Here is a 22,939-nt window from a genome sequence, read left to right as displayed (position 1 = left end):
TTCAAGAATACTACTTCAGTCTTCAACTTGGAGATGGTTTCCAAATGTTTTGCCTTCTCATTCTCCAATTGTGCTATCAATTTCTTCTGGCTTTCAACTTGCTGACACACTTCTGCACTTTTGTGACACAACTTTCTATAGGTAGTGGCCAACTCTTCAAAGGTTACTTCATCGTCACTTGAGTCTTCATCAGAACCCCATCTTCCAGTCAAGGAGTCACAAGATTTGCAGATTCTTCTATTTCAGTTTTGTAGATGTTTGATTGGATGCATTTTGTGTTAAAACACTAATTGTACTCTGATGTCTTGACTGATGTCATGACATGCTTGAGTAGCATGCTGCAGGATTAGCTAATACAGGATTTACTGTGTGTCAAACTGGATGTTATGACATTCATCATTGACAGCATATACTGAATAATAGGCAGGTTGGTTTTTCTGCTACAGTTTATTTATTATTTCAGTCTGTTTTTCAGGAGAATAACAGACCTGGCATATGGCCCATTGCCTAAATGCCAAACTGGATGTTATGACATTTATCTCTGACAGCTGATACTGAAGTATAGACTGGTTGGTCTTTTACAGTTCAGCATTTAGTACAGTCATTTTTCAGGAGAATAACACACCTAGCGTATGGTCTATGTTCTGGACGTCAAACTGAATGTTATGACATTCATTCCTGACAGCATATGCTAAAGTGTAGGCTAGTTAGTTTTTTTGTTTCAGTATTTTTCTCAGGCTATTTTTCAGGAATCCAACAGCTGAGCTAAAATCCAGGAAACAAACAACTGAGCTACAATTAATGGACCTAACAAATAGCCTATTTGTTAGCACCCTAATATGTGGAAATTAGGTTAACTTGCTTAACCTTAATTTTAGGAAATATAAGTACAAGGCCCAAGTGCTGCAATATAAAAGGATGGAAATCCTACTTTCAGCAATTCAGGGGTTTTAAGCGTGAAGCATTCATTGTACCATCTTACTTCACTGCTGTATTTTTTATTTGTGTCTTGTATTAGGTTTAACTTGTGAGCCAAGCAATTATCACCTAGATGATTGCATTGGACTAGGGTGTTTATTGTGTTGTAAGTGTTGTGTCACTCTAAGCTTTTAAGCGTGAGTGCTGTGTATCTTGATTAAAGTTGTTAAGCACAATCAAGAGTTGTTTGAAGTATAACTTCGCCATTTAACTTTAAACTAATTAAAGGTTGTAATCACTGTGGTGATTGAGGGGGAGTGAGTAGGAACTCTGATCTTAGTTTAGATTGAAATTGCATTGGGTAGGTATTAAGTGATAGGATTAAACAGTTGGTTTAAGGCCTGAATTAATACTGCTAATATTGGATTTCCTCCCTGGCTTGGTAGCCCCCAGACATAGGTGTGTTTGTCACCGAACTGGGTAAACAATTGTCTGTGTTATTTACTATCCTTTACATTTACCTGCTGTATACATTCCTGTCTGAACAGAATCGGATGTCATAACATCCCGTGTGACATCAATAGTCTGTTAACTAGAATTTCAACTTTCATCAGACCAAGTGGCAGCAAGACTCCTCTTCTATTTCTTGAGGTAGGTTCCACATTCAGTTCTAATGTGTCCATACCCAACACATTCATGGCACTGAACTCCTTTTCCTTCTTTGGGCTTTTCATCTGACCTTGTTCTTCTTCCAGCATTGTTGGATTTACTGATGTCAGATGAGATGTTCTTGACATTAGCCTTAGATCTTACATCCATCTTTTTTAGAAGTCTATTGAACTGTCTTCCCAGCATTGCTACATCATTTTCCAGATCTTCGTCAATATCTTGACCATTTTCCTCCTCTGTCTCCTCAGTGTTTGACATGAAGGCTATGCTTTTGACTTTCTTTTAAGATCCATCACACATTCCCATCTCAAATGTTTGGAGGGATCCAATTAGCTCATCAACTCTCATATTGGAAATGTCTTAAGACTCTTCTATGGCTGTCACTTTTATGGCAAATATCTTAGGGAGTGACCTGAGTATTTTCCTCACTAATTTTTCATCTGACATCTTCTCACCCAGGGCTCCTGAGGCATTAGCAAATTCAAGGATATTCATATGAAATTCATGAATATTTTCATCTTCTTTCATCCTTAAATTTTCAAACTTGGTAGTGAGCAGCTGCAGTCTAGACATCTTCACTCTAGAGGTGCCTTCATGAGTGGTTTTGAGAATGTCCCAAGCATCTTTAGCCACCTCACAGTTGTTTACCAATCTGAAGATATTCTTATCTACTCCATTGAATATAGCATTCAATGCTTTAGAGTTCCCAAGGGCTAAATCATCCTCCTCCTTGGTCCATTGTTCTTCAGCCTTCGTATCAGTAGTAGCTTCTCCATCCTTAGTAATAACTGGATGTTCCCAGCCTGTTAAAACAACCTTTCAAGCCTTATTATCCAGAGATTTTAGGAAGGCTACCATTCGAGGTTTTCAGTAGTCATAGTTGGATCCATCCAAAATAGGTGGTCTGTGAGCAGATCCTCCATCTCTCTCCATAGTACCAGAAAGTATCGTCCCTATATCTCACCCAGAACCAGAGCAGGATGCCTACTCTGATACCAATTGAAATTCCGATATCAGATATGAGATGTCGAAGGTAATGTCACAACACTAATATCTGAATAATACAAACAGGATAAAAGATAAAGAGCAGTAATGCAAGAGACACAAGCAATTCTTAACCCAGTTCGGTGCAAACTCACCTATGTCTGGGGGCTACCAAGCCAGGAAGGAAATCCACTAAATAGAATCAGTTCAAAGACTTCCAATAAATAACTCAAGTTACAGTCTTTTCACCTAATCTCTACCCGTGTGACTTCTACCTAAGAACTCTTAGATAAGAGACCCTACTCACTCCCCCTCAATCACAACAGTGATATAAAACAAGAATTACAATGAAAAGAAGACACTCTTCAAAGACACACACTTGATGTTACTTAAAAGCTTCAATCAAGTAGACACACACTCATGCTTAAAAGCTTAGAGTGACAAATTACAACTCAAAAATTAGACAAATTCAATCATCTACGGATGAATTGAATGGCTTATAATTCACACGACCACACAAGACTAAAACCCTTATTCTCTCTCAATATTTTGTTCGTTATTTCTTGTGTATCAAATCAGGTTTTCCATGTCCTTTTTATAGAAGCATTTGGCTGGGCTTGGATATCATAAAACCCTAAAACTATTTTCCATTCATATCTTCTCATGTTAGTTGATTAGATCTTTTTGGAAAATAAGTTAATCTCGTTGTAATTACTGATTGATAGCGTGTTCAATCAACTCATTAATCATACATAGATTTTCATTAAAAACACAATCACATAATACATAACATTCAGACTGAATATTCTATATACAGATGTCATGACATCGGGTCTGATATCTCAGTAATATCCTGCATAATGACATTTTAAACATCCTGCAGGTACAAGTTATCTTATGTTAAGACAACACATGTGACAACTTGTGAGCACCTCTAGGTTTTATCAAAATTGCTGCCAACACTTAGAAGCAACATGGGTGTTGACCACAGTTATAACTTGCCTTTTTAAATTCAAACTATCCTGATCCATTTTACAATGGGAAACAAAAAGAAAAATAGGAGCTTACCATATAGAAGACTAATCACAAAAATCCTAGAGTATGTTGGCTTTAATTTAGAGGAGGAAGAATCAGATAATAAATATGCATAAATAGGAAAAAAAGCACCTTAAGTTTGATGAGGGTAAAAATCAACAATGGAGTACCAGTTCAACTACCTCCAAAGATAAGAACAAGAGCTCAAACATGTCATGCTCAAAAATTCGAGAACGTAAATCTAGAGGATTTAGATTATGACATCCCTCATACGTCTTCCATCGATGCTCTCCTTACCACCATTCTATATAATCACCAAGTTCTTCTCCTGAATCAACAATAACAATTGATAATGCAAAGGAGGACTGATTAAGAGTTCATAATATCGCTCGCAAGCTTGCTGAAAGCAGAATTTGATCCTCGTTATCCATGAGAGTTGTGTTATCATTATCAAAACAGGGGAAAATGTAGATCTATGTGCTTGTAATTATAGTCAGGGTAATCCAAGGGGACAAAGTTTATTAACATGAAAGTCGCAATCAACTGATTAAGTGTTTGGTTTCGATGATGACAACACCTAATATAAAATGATATCTAGTGAAGTCACTGTCTATTAAATATAGCTCAAGCGGTTGAAAATAGCTCAAGGCACACACATGCATGCATGCGCGCGCACACACACACAAAGATATATTTGCAAGCCTCCCACACCATAAGGACGAAGGGACATTCAATTCACTCAAAAATCAACTAGATATAAAGCTTCTTACCATACTTGTATGAGCTGTCTTCAACACCACAAAAACCCCCCAAAACCCTCAGATAACCTTACATAACTAAATGTTATCACCTATTGAACTTTTAACAAGTACAATTTGCACCCATCGACGACTCTGGTAAAACTGGCTAAGGCCACCATTGTATCATACGGCTAGATTTCTATCCACCTCTCCATCCCATTTATCTAACATTGTGCAGAAGAAGGTGACAACTTCGACCAATAGTTGTTCGATTGCAACGAGGACACCATGTCGGAAATGTCATCTCCACAATAAAACTCTATAGGGCAATGTCCTTCACATCCAACAACGCTAGCAGGAAGATCATTTTCATGAGGAGACCTTGAAAGTGAGAAAAATACATAAGAATGGGGGTTATTATTTATGCTAATTCTTTTTCTATTCTGAAAAACTAACTTCAGAATCTGATCTCAGAGTTAATAGCAGCGGAAGAATAATATTCAAAAGCAAGTAGTAAATCAATACACAAAGTTTATCTTGGTTCCTCTCCTAAACTGAGACTAGTCCAATCCCCTTGTCCAACAAGAGGTTCTCACTATAATCAAACTAATTACACTTTGCTCAAGAAAACTAGCAAGAGATTTCAACTGCATACTCACATTAGAAAGAGACTCACGCTCAAGCAATCCAACATAGACTTCTGCTCAAGCAAACTACTAAAAGACTTCCACTGCTCAAGTAAACTAGCAAGAGACTTCCTCTACTTTTAAAAAAACATTTTAGTAGAATAGATGACAACTATATTCGATGTTCAATCACAAGTATATAAGTGATACAACAACCACAAAGATTCATAACACTTAAGATTTCTAAGATATACAAAGATACGAAATATTAAGAACTTGTGCAGTAAAAAGAGTTGTTAACACTACTTCAAATCTTCAACTCCTTTTTATAGAGACATAAAAAGAGTTGTTGGAAAGTAGCTTGCACAAGTGATCTTTGAAAAACAGGAGTTCCAAGAGAGAGACGTTGGAAGACGAATCTTGTTAAGATCTTCAACTAATGTGTAATAACATTGCCCACTGCTTCTTGTTCATACTAGGTACATAACAAACGTTGGGGCGGACGTAAGAGGTCACGTCAACTTTCCTTGAGCCTTAAACTAAGAGACTCTAGTTGACTTTTTCCATAAGTCTAACATGACAAGACTGGTCTGTTATAGAGACAGAGTACAAATCAGAGGCATAACACCTTTAGCTGAGGTCTTTACAGTCTGATTTATCACTAGAGGCAGAGACGCGACAATCAGATTTTGATCCTTCAGAAGCTGAAACACCATGTTCAGAGTCACCAGATTATGGTCCTTTAGAATCTGAGACTTTTAGCTTCTCTACAAATGCTTTTATCAAGGTCAGTTCTGAGTTGAATTTTAAGCTTATGATCCTACACACTTGAACATATGTTAGTATACCCAATTGTTCTTTAAGTACTTTGTTATCATCAAAACCCAAGTGATATAAATAATTTTGTTCCAACAATCTCCTTCTTTTTTATGATGACAAAAAGAAGTATTTTAGAACAATGGTTGGTCACTTTGACTAACTTTACAACATCAGAGTCTAAGGTTTGTAATCCCCCCTTGAGTCTAATAGTTCAAAGGATGAATTTTGTAAGCTTCCCCTAAGTCATATCCAAGTTAATTAATCTTATCTTGATAGCATAAGAAAATAAATCTTTATATTTAAACATAAAATGAGTTCTGATGTGGGTTCAGGGATATAAAAGAATTCAAAATACTTTTATCATCTTTAAATTCTCCCATTATTTTCTCCTCATTTTCTCATCAACCAAAAGTTAACAAAGACACGTTAGCATAGAGAGAAAAAAGATATTGAAAAAAAACAAATATGTGGGAAAATTTAATTTCTAATAAAAATAAATAAAAATAGATTTTGCACTTCCCAAAAAATGAATCACGTTTTTTAAAAGAAAGGGAAATGACTTAGATTGATTTGCAAAACTTTCTTCGTTTCTCAAGACGGTCAGACACGAGTCTTTGCAGTAAAGAGCTAGAAGACCTATAACATCATTAAAGAGCAAGGTGATTAAACTTTCATAAGCAACGTAAGCGACACTCAAGATCTTCTATAAAACCATGAACCCATAGGTTAAAATCCTACATCTTTATCCAACTCATTCTCTTCTAAACAAACACGAGTACTCCTTTTGAAAGTTCCTAAGTCCTTTTTTCTACTGAAATAACTATGGTGAATAAGTCCAACACCACTGTGGAACACCATAAAATGAAAAGTGAAGAAGCCCAGGCTTCTGGGTCAAACACTTTCACGAAGGCACTCAAGGTGAGAAAGGCTTCAAAGAAGAAAAGGAATCTTAAGAGAAGAAAAAGAATGTTCTAAAGAAGGTTGTCTACTTTGATTCGGATGAAGATGAAAAGCCAGATATAGAATGGGAAACCACCTTCATTACTCAAGCATAGAGTGATTATTTAGATAAAATATTATAGAACAATCCTCTTGTAATCTCTTTCCTAGCTTAATGAAATATTAATCACTTCTTCTTTTGAAATGAAACTTTCTATAAGATATCTTGATTTCTTTTTGAATGATCCATCGTCACAGAAGTTTCATAAATTTTCAATCAATTAAGCCCAAAGTGAAAAAAAATGTTTTTAATTTTACCAGAAGTTTCACAAATTCATTCATTTTGGACAAGAAATGCATAGGTTGCGCATGGCTTAAACCGAGTGACATCACTTGGCATGGATCAAGCTTCAAACATCAATGTGCATTTGCCTTGCAATCCAAGCTTACTTCAGAGCACCTGATCTTCAATTATGGACCTCTAGCAATCATTTCATGGGCCTATGCGCGCCCATGCACCATTGCATCACCATTTGCCAAAATTGAAAAGTGAATGTGAGTGTGCAATTATCAACCATTCCAGCTATAAATAGAGCTTCAATTGCTCATAAATTCACACACAATCGCGCCAGCTTTGATCCCCCATTTCAAACCCTCAATTCTCAATGGATAAGCCTGATAAATTCTCTTGAATTTGAGCTTGAATCTCCACTGTTTTGAAATTCAATTCTCCAGGAATCCATAGCTTTTTAACCATTCAATCCTTCTCCTGCAAGCAAGTGGAGTGAGTCCAGGCATAAGCAAGATCAAGATCCATCGAATCCAGACCTACATTGAAGGTATTTTTCAAAAATCTTGAACTCTTCGATTCTCTCAAATTCTTGCTCAATTCTATTGATTCTTTGGTTGTCTGAAGTCCTACCAATGTAGGCAAGAAGATTGAGTTGCTTTGAGGTCAAATCGAAGCAACTCAGTTCATGTACCTCAAATTTCAATTCCATATATCTCTCAATATACTTGGAATTGGAGTGAATGGATGTCAGATTCGAGCTCAGTGCCATTTTTTCTTCAAGATCATGTCCTTGTTTTTTATTATGGTGATGGTTCATGGTGGACCAGTCCGGTGAGGTCCACCGGAGAAGATGACCGGAGCTCTGGCTCCGGCGATGAGTTGGCTAGCATCTGAACCACAGGATCCATGTGTTTTGTTCTAATCCTGAGCGTTGATTTTGAATACCATATTTGCCACGCGCTGACTAAGGTCCATGGTGGATAGCGCGCTAGGGACCATCAGATCTGCCACCTCAATTAATGAGGGAGATCTGATGGTCCACGTAATTTAGATTTTCTGAATTTTATTTTAATTATATTATTTTCAATAATTCATATTAAATTCAATATTGATCCAAAAAATATGGGACTTTCACCAAAAAAATTCAAATATTTTTCTCTTTCATATTCTGAATTAAAATTATTTTTTGGATCATTATTAATATTTTTCATGAATTAATTGACTCATTTGTTTTTAATTGTTTAAAAATATTTTTAAATGTCCAAAAATAATGAAATTTTTTCTCCAAGGTACTTTGACCTTGCTTGACCTATGATAAATCTCATGGCCATTTCTTTGGTGTTTTGATGAGATTTTAGGAATTGGACAAAACATATTTGATTTAAATGCATTATTTTATTATTTTTAATTGAATAAATGTCAATTAAATTTTGTTGACTATTTGTATTGACTTGTATGAGTTTGCTTATTGTTGTTGGGCCTTGGTCAAAGTTAATTTGACTTTGTCAAGTTAATATCATTGGATTTAGGGTATTGATGGAATGTACATTTCATCTCCCAAAATGAATGAATGATATTAATTTAATAAAATTCCTTCTTTGACCAATTTGTGATCTCATTCATCCCCTTTCCACTTCATCTCATTCCTCTTCTTAATTAATTCATTCCATTTGGCCTATGACATCTCAAAGTCCTAATGCTAGTTGATTAAAAAATTGACATGAGCATAGGCCACACCTTTTACATATTCTTTTTTGTGTGTGGTATGTTTCATGAGCATAGTCCATTATACTATGTCTCTAACATGCATTAACACCAAAATTCTATTGCCCGACCTAAAATAGTTGTGACTTCTACATAAGTCCAATTACGATTGCTTAACATAGCGTTAAATTGTGATATAAAAGGCATAAGCATTCTAGTTAGTGAGATTGTAAGTCTCCCCTCTTTCATGGTATTGTATGGAAACTTGGCCTTCTTTCCTTCCTTTGGAAGATGTTTTGGTTCAAGGATCCATGCTTGTGATAAGTGGATTGAGTGTTCTTCAAAGAATGTCTTAGAATCTAGGCAACCTACCTAAGCTAAAGGACTTGGCCAATGCCAATTTGTTGAAGAACCAAGTGCTTGAAATTTGAACTTCATCTGATACATCTTTAAAGATCTCTAAGATTCATCTACAACCTGATCATGGTGTAGCTGTTATTTTGAACATGTGACTTGTGGAATTCATCTGTTACATGGGCTATTTTGAAGAAGATCATGGAATGGATGAGCTTGGATGAGACTATCTTTATTTGATGCCTTGCTCTTCAAGATGATATAATTGTGCATTTGTGTGTTGTTTGATTCTAAAAAGTCCAAGGGAATTATGGGTTTCTATTGACATACTTGTCTATTGGATTACTACCCACTTGGTCAGATCTTTTCAACTCTAAACTTTTAAATTTTGTACATAGGATAGTCTCTTCATCTTCTCCCCATTTCTTTAATTTCAAAATTTCTCCCTCCATTTTCAAAATCTTCTTTGTGTGAACTATTTTTGTTCTAAACTTTGACCATTTTTGCAAAAAGATAGTAATTTTGGCCTTATGCCATTGCATTTTCAAACCTCTGTTATTAAATCAAACTTGTAAATAAACTTAACTATACTTGACCTAAACTTTCAAAAATCCAAAAAGAACTAACTCATTCAAACCATTTTTAGGCCTTTGTGCCTTTCAAACTTAAATTTTATTAAAAAATAATGCACCTACTTTGAAATTTGTATCACGAACTACGAGGTTTTGATCCCTCATTTTTATGTTGGTACGTAGGCACAAGACCGAAGGTCTTGTCAAACACAAAAATATAATTACTGAATTCTTTTCTCATCCCCCCATTCTATTTGTTTGTAAACATCACTTTGTACAAAATACATATGCATAAAAAAAAGGGCTCCCTAGGAGTACCTAGGACACTTTGGATGCTAACACCTTCCCTCTGTATAACCAACCCCCTTACCTGTGATCTCTGACTTTTATTAGTTTTTATTTGAAAACTTCTTACTTTTTTGGGTTTTGTTCGTACTTTTTTCCCTTTTCCCTTAGAAACAATAAAAGCGTGGTGGCGACTCTTGTTAATTGATCTCTAGCTTGTCAATAGCTTGATGAACATGAATTTCCCACTACAAAAACTAATTTTGAACAAAATAGAACATAAAGATAAAAGAAGCGAGAAGCAAAGTAACTAAGACAAATCAACAAAATTAGAGGAATTTTTACCCAACAACTTTAATCCACGTGTCATAAGACATTTCAGATTTATGACACACAAGAGGACACGTTCCAGAGGAAAAAGAAAGTTTTGTCCACTTGTGTGCATATTAGAGGCAATCAACCTTATTTTAAATTTCAGAGGCTGGGATGCTTCAGACGCTATTATTCATCAGAAGCTAGTTCAGAGCTTCTGATCATAATAGCTTTTGGATATCATTAGACTCTTCTACTCCAATCAGATGTAAGCACTAATCTCTAAAAGATTAAGATGCTTGACTCTGATATAGAATAAGATTCTTTGTCATTCATTCTGGGCGAAGAAATGGAAGGAAAAAAGCTTGAATCGAAAAAGAGAGTGTCTGGTTATTTGAGAGATCGGGATTCAAGTGTTTTAGAGTTTTCTTGGCTCTCAAAGCTTGAAAATGAATGCAATAGGTTCCACTACTTATAGGGAATGAAATAGGATCAGAATACGTGTGAAATTGGCTCGAATTCGTGTGAATTGAGTGATAAAATTTTAGATCTCGAACGTGTGAAAGTGTATTAAAGTAGAACTATCATAGTGAAGTGTAATTATTCTTTCATAACTAAGAAACTCTTTTGACATATATTTAAAAATAAAGGATTAGAAAGTGTTACATAAGAACACAGAGGTAGCCATACCTTTCTTTATGTAGCTTTTGATTTGCTATTGAGATTTTTCTTGAGGAAAAACATTGTTCCACCAATACTCTTCAGAAAACCATCTGGAGTCTTTTAAGATTCCATAACAACTGGATAAACTTCAACGATTTATTTAGAGTATGAATCACCAACACTTTATAAGACAACATCAGTCTTCCTAGTACCAGTAATCTTGTCTTACTGGTTTCTTCCAAATTCCACGTTTCCTTCCTCCTTCGGAGTTAGGATTTGGAATATAGGCCTTCTTCTTGTTGTAAGTTGTAACAGCCATTTTCCGGGAACAAAAGTTGTCTCTTTTCTCTTTTCCTTTAACATATCTCCAACAAAAATAATATCACTCTTTGGTACCCATACTCGTATGGATCCTTTGGGTTAGTTTTATAGGGCTTCCTCTTGCTTTGAGCCTTAGCCTTGTAGTAGGGTATAAAATCATTCCATACTTTTTGTTTATAAAAACTTTGTCTTGGATAAGTCTTGACCTTGACTTTTGAACCTTTTAGAACCTTTGATTCAAGAGTCTTGAGTTCTGATTTCTTCAGAACCTTTGACTTGAGAGTCTTAGGTTTTAGAAATTTTGATCTTTGACTTCAAGGTTCTGATTTCTTCAGAACTTGTGAGTCATCCATCATAGGTGGTGATTGGTTCAGAACTTTACCATTTTCAGTAGTAGGCACAAAGTAAGCATTCAACCCTTTTTTAGCAGTGCTTGAAGAAGAAGGGGCTGATGGTTTCATCAAGATTTTATTCCTTAGATTATAATTTTTTTTTATGATAACTGAGACCTTCTCCTTTGGTCTTACTTACTCCATAGATCATGGAAGTAAATTTGGTTCGTTCAAACCCATATATGATAAACTCTTGAAGATCTAATTCATACTTATCAAGAGTTTTGTTAGACATATTTTTTTCTTAAAGCAACTCAAGTTTTTAAATCTTGTATTTAGAAAAGTTTAGTTCATCTCTTATAAGACCATATTTCTTCTTAATAATTTTCATATGTCTGGCTTTCTACTGGCATCTTTCCATAAGATCTTGACATTAAGTAATTAAATCAGATTTAGAGAGTTTAGAAAATACCACTTATGTATCCTCTGAATCTGAGTCAGAATCATCTTCTGATTCTGGATATGAGAATGTTGAAGCAACCAGAGCTAGGATGGCTTCTTATTTACTCTTGTCATCTTCTTCTTTGTCATCAAGTTCATCCCATGTTGCCATGAGACTTTTCTTGAATTTACTTCTAAAGTTATTTGTCTGGAAGTTTTCCTTCTTGGCTTTCTTCTTCTTCAGATCGGGACAGTCAACAATGAAATGATCAGGCTTCTTACAATTGAAACAACCTTTCTGATCATTCTTGTTTTCTATGGAACTTGTTCCTTTGAAACTAGATTTTTTACCAGAGAACCTCATGTTTTTGTTGGCAAGATACTAAAATCTTTTTATGACGAATGTCATTTCATCATCATCATAATCTTCATAAGAAGCTTCATCATGAGTGGCTTGTTTTTGCTCCCATGTCTGAGAAGATTTGTCAGACCTCCCAATAGATTTCAAAGCCAGATACTTTGATTTCTTAACTGGTTCTTCATCTCCATTGAGTTATAACTCATGACTTTGAAGATTACTTATCAAACATTCAAGACTGATATTATTCAAGTCTTTTGCTTCCTGAATAGTTGTCACATTTGGTCTCTATCCGTCAGGAAGAATCCTAGGGATCTTCTTGACATGATCTTTATGTAGATTTAAAGATACTAAAGATTCAAAGATGGTTTTCGCAGTAGATTTTTCAATGATCTTTATGTACCCTGGGTGAGGTAGAGATTCTGCCAGAATACCCTCACTTTATGATGCTTTTTATAAACCTTTTTCTGAGCATGTGTGAGATTTTTCGATTAGTCACCATACATATTCCATCAAATTCAAAGTTGATTCCATTTTCAAGAATATCTCATAACTCGTCATCAAACCCTAGATATGGGTGTGCATTTTGCTTTTCCACCAATCAAATTCAGTAGAGTTACCACTGAATGTTGGTGGTCTAGCAATATAAGATGTACTATGATCATGGTTATTATTAACACGAGGAGTACCCTCACTAGGATTACCAGAACTAGTTACTTCATGACCATCAGGCATGATGGACGATGTATTCTTCTCAAGATATTTTATGCACCACTGTTAAGTGTTATAGTATAGATCGTGCTTTGATGTCAACTGCAGGTGATAAAAATACACAAGAAGGGGGTTAAATTATGTATGTTAATTATTTTTCTTATTGAAAAGCTAAATTCATAATCGGAACAAGTTCAGAATCTGACCTCAGAGTTAATAGCAACGGAAGAATAATATTCATAATCAAGTAGTAAATCAACACACATAGTTTATCCTGGTTCCTCTGCTAAACTGAGAGTAATTCATTCCCCTTGTCCAACAAGAGATTTTCACTATAATCAAACTCATTACACTTTGCTCAAGCAACTATCAAGAGAATTCAACTTCTTAATCATAATAGAAAGAGACTCTCGCTCAAGCAATCCAACAGGATACTTTTGCTCAAGTACACATGCAAGAGGCTTTCACTGCTCAAGCAAACTAGCAAGATAATTCCACTTCTCAAGAAAACTAGCAAGAGACTTCCTCTACTTTTAAATAAATAGTTTAGTAGAATAATTACAACTATACTTGATATTCAATTAGAAGTATAGAAGTGATACAATAGACACAAAGATTCTTAACACGTAAGATTTCTTAGATATACAAAGATAAGAAAACTTAAGAACTTGTGGAGCAAACAGATAAAAATTTAGCTCAAAGTTATGCTCGTTAGATTGTTCGTGAGTTTTTAACCTTCCTTTAAATCCTCATCTCCTTTTTATAGAGGTAGAAAAAGAGTCATTGGAAAGTAGCTTGCACAAGTGATCTTTGAAAAGTAATAACATTATCCACAACTTCTTTTTCATACTAGGTATATAACAAACGTTGGGGCGGACTTAAAATGTCACATCAACTTTTCTTGAGCCTTGGACTAAGAGACTCTAGTTAACTTTTTCCATAAGTTTGGAGTGACAAGGTTAGTATTCTATGGAGACAGAGTACATATCATAGGCTACGCACCTTTAGCTGAGGTATTTAGCGTCTGAGCTGTCACCAGAGACAGAGACACCATAATCAGATTTTGATCCTTCAGAAGCTGAAACACCACGTCCAGATTCATCAAATTCTAGTCCTTTAGAATCTGAGACTTTTAGCTTCTCTGCAAATGCTTTCATCAGGGTCAGTTGTAAGTTGAATTTTAAGCTTATGATCTCGCATACTTGAACATATGTTAGCATATCGAGTTGTTCTTTACATACTTTGTTATCATCAAATCCCAAGGTAGATGAACGATTTTGTTCCAATAGACCTAGGTTTTTGGCCCATAACCATTCTCTAACAAAATATGGAGGGCACCAAAGCCATAAAATTTCAACCCTCTATCTCTGGCCAAGTTTGATGGATGCAACGACTCCCAAGAGAATGTCGCCTCCATCAACACATAGATGGAAGTTATTGGAGCCTCTTTATCCATGAAATGCAAACTTCTCTACGGAACATTCAGGGATGTTGAGTTATGATGGTACAGGAACCTGTCATGACTTTCAATCTCTAACTACCAGAACATATTTAAGAAGTTGGTCCATCAGTTTGCAGCAGGAAGACATTGAATAATGTATACCACAATCCTCTTCAACATTCTCCAAGGCCCTACAAAATCTTTGAGGGGGTACCTAGCCCTCTCTAATGATGCGACTATTAAGATCCTCCATCTAAATCAAGTATTGTTCATTGGGGGAATTCCAAAACGGATTAAGTTCCAAGAATCTCAGCAAATCCCTTGCCTAGAGGCATGGTGCTTCGTTGGCAGAAGTAGTGACACACACATATTGCTACATAAAAAGCAAAGAAAGCAACGTCGAAAACAAGGCCAGAGATGTTAATGATTGGACGTTTAATAACCCTAATAAATTGTACAAGTGTTGCATGAACCACTATACCTCACATGTTAAGGACACGAAGAACTTTAGACATAGTGGGAGGTTTGTAAAATTTTTGAAGCCCTTAAACACTCTCCGCGAGAACACATGGTATAAGGTCGTCCATGCGCACGACACTCCTCTTTAAACAACCCCGAAGTTAGACATCATAGGGCCTAAACCCAATAGGTGGTGCAAGTTTCACAAGGTCAATGACCATAACATGGAAGACTGCTACCATCTCAAGAAGGAGATAGAGCTCCTCATTCGAGAGGGCACTTGAAAAATTACATCAAAAGTAGCTAGTACAAGCATGTGCGCCACACCCTTAATATTATTGTAGGAGGGTTCACCAGAGGTGAGGAGACTAGTTTTGCCCCGCAGAAGGTAGGCACGTCTAATTCTAATTGTAGAAGGCTCACCTTTAAACCATAACTCAAGCAAGAAGGAAGCTTTAGAATCCGAGATCACTTCTAAAAATGACGCTTTATACATCCATCCACACGATAACGATCCCATGGTCATAATTGTAAGGTGTGATGATGGGGAGATTAAGACAATACTTATTGATCAGGGATGCTTTCTAAAGGCTTCGTCTGGATCTATATGATCTTAAAGCCTTCCAAGGCTCGTTGGAAGAATTTACACGTGAACAAGTGCAAGTAAACGAATTGAACACCTTAAATATCGTGTTTAGAGGTGAGAAAAGCGCAAGAATGATCAAGGTAAGATATCTTGTTATAGATGCACCCTTTTCATATGACATGATCATATGACGACATGTTTTTAACCAGCTGGAAACCTCACTGTCCATATTATACCTATGTATGAAGTAATTACTTACTGATGGGCGAGTTATGATTATTCATAAGGACCGGGAAATTGCCCATAGTACATTTGCACTAGCTCAATTATGTTTAACTCTATTTGCCAAAAACCATACTTCATCTATGTCTCATATGTTTATGTGTCTAAAGTTGTTTTTCCTTGGGACAAAGAACATAGTTGACCACATAGTGAACCAAACAAATATCCAGGTGCACCAAGATAACGATGAAGGGTGTAGGAATGCTAGAGTTTGGATATGACAAAAATGAGGTAGAAGCATCTAGAAAGTTAAAATTGATATCTTCTTCATTGTCATTATAGTTGGATCAGTTCATGGGATGTTGGAGACGCCTGCGAAATCTTCAAGAAACAATCGAATTTGATATTTTTTGTCTTTATAAGTAAGAATCCCATCTACGCAGTTATGGTTTGAATAAAACATTCTCATTAACATAGGAAACCTTTCATTCGAGATGTCACAAATGAAGCTTTTCAATCGCGCATCAGCAAAGAGTTGGAGGAAAGCACAATCTCTGAAAACTCTTTCTTTCAATTAGTGTGTATCAAGGAGCTCCTTTAATTCAATTTTTTTGTTGAATTTATCTTCTTTGATCTTGAGAAGAAAATAATTCAGAGTAGTACGAGGTGGAGCCTTCGAATGTACAAGATCTTTTGGGTGCCACTGATAATGATGGAGAGAAAGAGAAGATTTTTTGCTCTAACACTCACAAAAGAAAACAAAGAAAGAAAGAAATATGATATGAGAAGAGAGGAGAAGGAATATCTTTAAAAATCCAAAAATAATAATCGAATATAAGGGAAATAATAATTAATTATTCAATTAATGCAATCAGTTGGCAGTTGAGAAGTGGACGATTTAATGTTTTGAATGTTATAATTGATTATCCCTTGACGGCTAATAAATTAGAATATGCAAAATTTTAAATTCAAATGCTTCTAGTCGATTGTTCGATTAGGTCTAAACGATTATTTTCTGCTTTGTCGGCATCCTTGGTATTTTGAGCCTTGGATTCACATTGGACTTTTGCATTTTGATTTTGACATCCTTTTTTTCATTTTTCCCCCTTTTCTCCATAAAGTCTCAATACTCAAATAGGTCATTAGTAAAAATAATTTCAAATGACCAAGAAGTTAATAAATCACTTATTTAGAGGGTTAATCATAGTTTTATGATATTTCAACCTCTAAAAAGTGTACTACCTTAAACTTCAGGTTAATTTGAGAAAGTTCTTCCTTTTGATGGAAAGACAAACCACTATTGTAAATCCTTCTTTGTGAATCATATGATACGAGAGTTGGTTCAAACCGCAAGACTGACAAGCCCATTACATGCTTATCGCCTCAACCTATTAAAATGTTACATGATCATCACATATTATTATAATGATTAAGAAATACCCTCAATGAGAATAATTTCATCATGTATGTTGAAATACACCATCAATGAGAACATATTGATCACGTTCATTAAAATACACCATCAACGAGAACAACTTGATCACGTTCGTTGAAATACACCATCAACAAACATACTTTGATCACAAGCATCGAGATCAACAAACACTATCAGGCATGACCTTCTCTTGTATACTCAAGGGTATACATCTTGCTTTGTGCAACTTCATTTAATATGCACCAAGGCTCCATTAAAGCTACAAACCATTCATGAAAAACAAATTAGGTTTTCACCTTTGGTACCCAAATCTTTTTAGGTTATGGTGCATTAGTTGCTCTATGATATCTAAGGTTATTACTTTTAGACATTATTAGTTTATCATAACAAAATGTCTCAAATTGTCCAGGCTTATTTCAGAAGGAGCATTTATAGATAAGACAATTTAGTTTCTTCTTATTAAAGTCTTTACTATGTGATCTACTCGACTTAAAACATAATCCTATTTTATTTAAGGAAGGACTTTGATTTGATAGAATCAAATCTAGGTTTGCTTTCCTCTTTGTAAATTTACTTAGGGTTTAGTGCATGTCTTTCACTTCCTTTTTCATTGAGACACATGTCTCACACTTATTATCTTGTTTTCTAATATTAGCAATTTCATATCTTAATGTTTCATTGCTATTCTCTAGAAACTCAATATAATCTTTAAGATCTAAGTTGCTTTTTTTTAATCTTATGACGTTCCTTATTTAACTTAACATTTAATTTAAATGATTGCTTGTAAGATATAGTTGTTACCTCACTGCCATCTTCTTCCCTAGAGACCTTCAACCAAACATGTTTGTCTTTTTCATCGAATGAGGGATCTTCAAAGATTTTACTAGAGGTTCATTCTTAAAGATATTTCTTGTTGACACTTCTTCCTTATTTATTCTTTCAAATATTTCACTGGATGAAACTTCTTCACCTTCTTTATATATTGATGAATTTTCTCCATTATTATATACCAATTGTAACACCCCGCTAATATGTGTCTAGAATCATATCAGTAAGACGTTAAAATTTTGGTACTGAATACACACAAAAGATAAAGATGGAATAATAAAACCGTATACATCACAATCCATAGCTAAAGATGTATACAACATATATGTCTTTAAAGAATGCACAGCGGAAAACAAGATCAGATACAGTCTACAAGTCATAAACTTATCCAAGTCTCTGATCTTGACCTTTTCACAAACTCTTTAGTTTAACCAGGGTACCTAAAAAAATGATAATATGATTGGGGTGAGATTACTAAATCTCAGTGAGTCCTCTTATCCAATGCGTCCTCCCGGCTCTATAGGGTGCATAATCATATACAAATCAACCATTGATCTGGATTTTACTTACTTACCATTTCAGAAATGCACAAATACCATATAATATTGAATTGGAAGTCTCCTGACTATCCAATTATACATAGTAACACACAATAAAGTTAGCACAACCACATATGAATACTTGTACCCGTGTACGATAGAATCCCAAAGTAATGTGCGCCTTCTACTAAGCACACCCTCGACGAGTAACCAAGTGTCTAGCCTCAAGATAATTGTACAAGCCCGCCACACGATGAGTCATATGAGTAACGAAGGGATTTACGCCTAAAAGGCTACAAAACCCCATATGTGATGAGTAACAAAGTGACATTGCCGATGCGGCGTCACAACCCCATCAATCATCTAAATGCATGTAAGTTAACTACGATGCAAACATGCCTTCATGATTGCCCGAGCCCACCAGGGCATAACGCTGATGAGTAACAAAGTGATTTACGCCTAAATGGCAATACGACCCCACTAGTAGTGAGTAACAAAGTGTCATTGCCTAAGTGGCGACATGACCCCACCATACCGATAATCAAGTGAATGTACGCCTCGTTAGGCCCCACGATCCTACCATATCAATAGCTTATGTGTATTAACGGCAAACAAATTACCATCTAGTAACACATGCCCACTCCGAATTATAGCATAGCTGAATAACTCATGTCCAAACATTCATCTGGAATGAACGGACAACAGGGAGAGAAGTGGACGAAACCATATTATCCACTATATCATAACACTTCCCGTTAGTTTCACAACACAAAAGATGACACTCCAATCCGAGTTACAAATCTTAAGTTACATTTGGGAAAAATAACACAAACTTGAGCTTTAGAGGCTTGCTTAGCAAGCCCCAACGAAGTCCAAGCGAGCCCGTCCAAAATTGAAACTTTTCTCCAAAACAGGTTCGTCACTTAGAGAAGGATAACGAGCTAAATGTGAGGTCTCGATGAGCGAAGCTCTTGCTATCTAAGCGAGTAAACCAAAATTTTAGAAGTCATCATGATGCATACACCAACCATGTCAAGAAGGAAAGGATCACACATCTAACAATTCATATCATCAGGAAATTATTCTAACATCAATGCACGAGGTCAACACAATAAACATCATCACATTGATATGTCAACAAACCAATTCAACTTAGCTTTAAACATGTAATCAAACAAGAACTAATCACACATCACCAACTGTCATAAAAACGTAACATTTATTGATCATAAGATAAAGCATTGTAATAACTTTCCAATGCTTCCGACCGTACTTCATTTTGAATTGTTGAACTCAAGATACACTCGTTTTAGTGGCAACACAATTTTGTTCCAGCCTACTATTTTTCAACTAAGCGAGCCAGATTTCGCTAAGCGAGCGTGACATCAACTTTCACGAAAATTAGGGTTTTAACACCCTTTTTTTCATTCCAAACTAACGCCCACTCATCCCTAACATGCATTTACATAGGCAATCAAAACACAAAGAAATTCGTTCCTACAAGATTATTAATTAAGTCACTAACAAGTCTTAGGTAATTTATCAAAAATTCCCATAAACATGCAAGGCCTAGTTCTAATCTCCCAATTCCTAACTAAGGACTCACCTTATACCAATCTGAATTTGATGACTGAAAGATGGAAAGGACGATGATGCTTCACACACTTGGCCATTGTTCTCCTTTCCATGATAACGAAGTTTCACACACATACAAAAGATGAAAACTTGAGCTCAAAATCCACCAAACCCGCATGCAGATTTTCTGCATAACTCAACATCAGACCTCCAACTTCAAATACGATTTTCGACCTCATCACAAACCCCAAGTAAGCGAAATTAGTATCCAAAATAAAGGAAATTTCGTTTAGTTTCTGAAAAATCAAAAATCACTCAGTTCTGAGTTACAAGGAGAAAGTTATTACCTCTTGAATGGAGACATGTCAAAAATCTGAATTTTGCACAACTTCTTCAACTTTTTGAATATACACCCTTACCTCTTGCTTCTCAAAGCCTAACTCTTCTTGAGAGAATGATGGAGATGAATTTACAAATGAGGATGATAAGGATCTTGATGAGTAAGTCTAAGTTTGATGATTCTTCTTTGAATGACTCCACAAACCTTCACATGCACAATGGAGATGATGTGGTTTAATGACTTCTACCCTCATTTTCCTCTAGAGCTCGGCCTCACTCTCCATGCTCCCTTCCTTTCCTATTTTCTTTGGTTAGAGTGGTGAACACAAATGAGAGAATGGGGTGTTTGGTGGAAATGTTGATTTTTAATAGATTTTTCTTGCATATCTTCAATAATGCCCTCAACACTTTAGAAGAATTGCCCCCAATGTCACTAGCTTCCACTCCAATTCTCAAATATTAACAATTAAACTTAACTCTCTCTTGATCTCTTCTTATAATATGAATAGGAAACAGGGATATTACATCTTATCCTCCTTAAATTGAAAGTCCTTGAATTTCTTCCGACCAACGGATAACATTGCTCCTTATAATGCCTTTTCTAGATAACCGTACGACTTTGCCATATATATATATATATATATATATATATAAAAGATTGTATAACTTATTTTTATAAAATAAGATAAAATAAATTATTTTATTTTATAAATAAAATAAACTAAATTTAAATTCTTTTTATATATGTTATATGTTTTGAAAAGGTCTTCTAAACCAATAAACTCAAAAAAAAAGGTTAATCAAAACAGGCTCCTAGTATAGTTATGTAGACGAACAATGGTTCTAACCATTCTTTGTATATACGAAAATGATCTAAATCAAAATTTAAGATTTTTAATTTTAATTTATTACACAACTATTTCAGGTCTAAGAGCAGTAGAGGTTGTGAATGAACTTGAGCCAATTAAAATCCAAGGGTTAATATTGCGCCAACCATTTTTTGGTGGAAAAGAGAGAACCGAATCCGAGTTAAGGCTTGTGAATGATCGAATTGTTCCATTGTGTGTTACTGATTTAATGTGGGAATTGGCACTTCCAATTGGAGCTGACCGCGATCATGAGTATTGCAATCTAAGGGTTGGGAATGGTCTTGAGAAGTTGGAGAAGATAAGGGACGTTGGATGGAAGGTATTGGTGAGTGGGAATGATGGAGATCCAATGGTGGATCGTGAGAAAGAGTTGGCACAGTTGATGGAGGAAAATGGTGTTCATGTTGTGAAGGACTTTGAAGAAGGTTCTCATGCAATAGAGTATTCTGATCCATTGAAATCTAAGAAATTGATTGAGTTAATTAAGGGCTTTATTTCATAATTTGGTGTGCTTAGGGTGAATATTGGGTCAAGAGTATTGTATGAGATTTTCTTTGTTTTTTAGGTTACCCTAATTTTGTTGGTATGACTTTTACAATGAAAAAGAGACCGGATACTTTAATATCTATTTCGGATTTATCTATTGATAACTGACTCTATGTTATATGTTATTGATACATACTAAATGAGTATCCAAATCTTTTTATTTTAAAAATAAAAAGTAATAAATTATGATATGTTTTGATATGACGTCACTTATGAGATATGAGATGTGTGTGATACACCGCACATTCCATTAGTTAATCTCATGATTCATGTTTCTAAAACATAAATCAATCTTCTTCCTTCTTAAGGAAAATAAAACATATTTTTGCTATTTTGATTAGTGGTTAGATAAGAAATTAATCATTTTAACACAAACGTAAAACAAAACAAAGAGGTGATTGGTGATCCCTACAAGAAGCAAACCCAAAGATGGATAAAGGGAAGGACCAAGATGTGATCTTGTTTGTGTGCAATGATGCAAATTATATGTGGGATCTTAGGGTTAAAAATTAGGTATGACAAAACCAGCAAGTTAGCAATAACTTGTGACCATATTGAACTATCAGAAGACAAATCGTATATTAGTTTCAAAACATGTGAATTTGCTAGAAGTTTTATGATCATATAAGGTCTGAACACTACTAGAAAATATATCTTCGGTGACACAATATTACAAAAAAAAATAATTTCCACCATCGTCATATCATATTCCGTACACGCGTGTTTTTTATTTATTTTATTAATAAACTTTTCATCATAGTTCCTTAAAAAAATTATGGCCATAGAGTTTGGATGACAAGCTTCAAGTCTCAGCTTAAACATTTTTCTTTTTTTTTTTAATATAAATTAGTCAGTGTCCCTTCACATTTATTGTTATTTAAAAATTGAAAGTATAACAACTACGCTTATTCAATTCAACCGTGGTTATTGTCATACCCCCAAAATTTCCCTCTCCTTTTCATTTTTCATCTGACTCTTGGTTTAAGATTCACCTACATACACTTGTGCCAAATACATGTAATCAT

General features: G+C 35.1%; 1 protein-coding gene across 1 annotated transcript in view; it reads left to right on the top strand.

Annotated features, from left to right (window-relative positions):
• LOC127130500 (carboxylesterase 1) overlaps positions 1 to 22,011 on the top strand; it is a 32,476-nt gene extending 10,465 nt beyond the window's left edge. The window contains exon 2 of the mRNA XM_051059498.1: positions 21,425 to 22,011. Within this exon, the coding sequence (XP_050915455.1) occupies positions 21,425 to 21,870 (446 nt within the window). The 3' untranslated portion in view covers positions 21,871 to 22,011. The remainder of the gene's footprint in view (positions 1 to 21,424) is intronic.
• The last annotated feature ends 928 nt before the right edge of the window (positions 22,012 to 22,939 follow it).

Source organism: Lathyrus oleraceus, chromosome 1, assembly GCF_024323335.1.
Source record: "Lathyrus oleraceus cultivar Zhongwan6 chromosome 1, CAAS_Psat_ZW6_1.0, whole genome shotgun sequence".
Lineage (NCBI taxonomy): Eukaryota > Viridiplantae > Streptophyta > Magnoliopsida > Fabales > Fabaceae > Lathyrus > Lathyrus oleraceus.
This window is presented reverse-complemented; position numbering and strand designations above follow the sequence as displayed.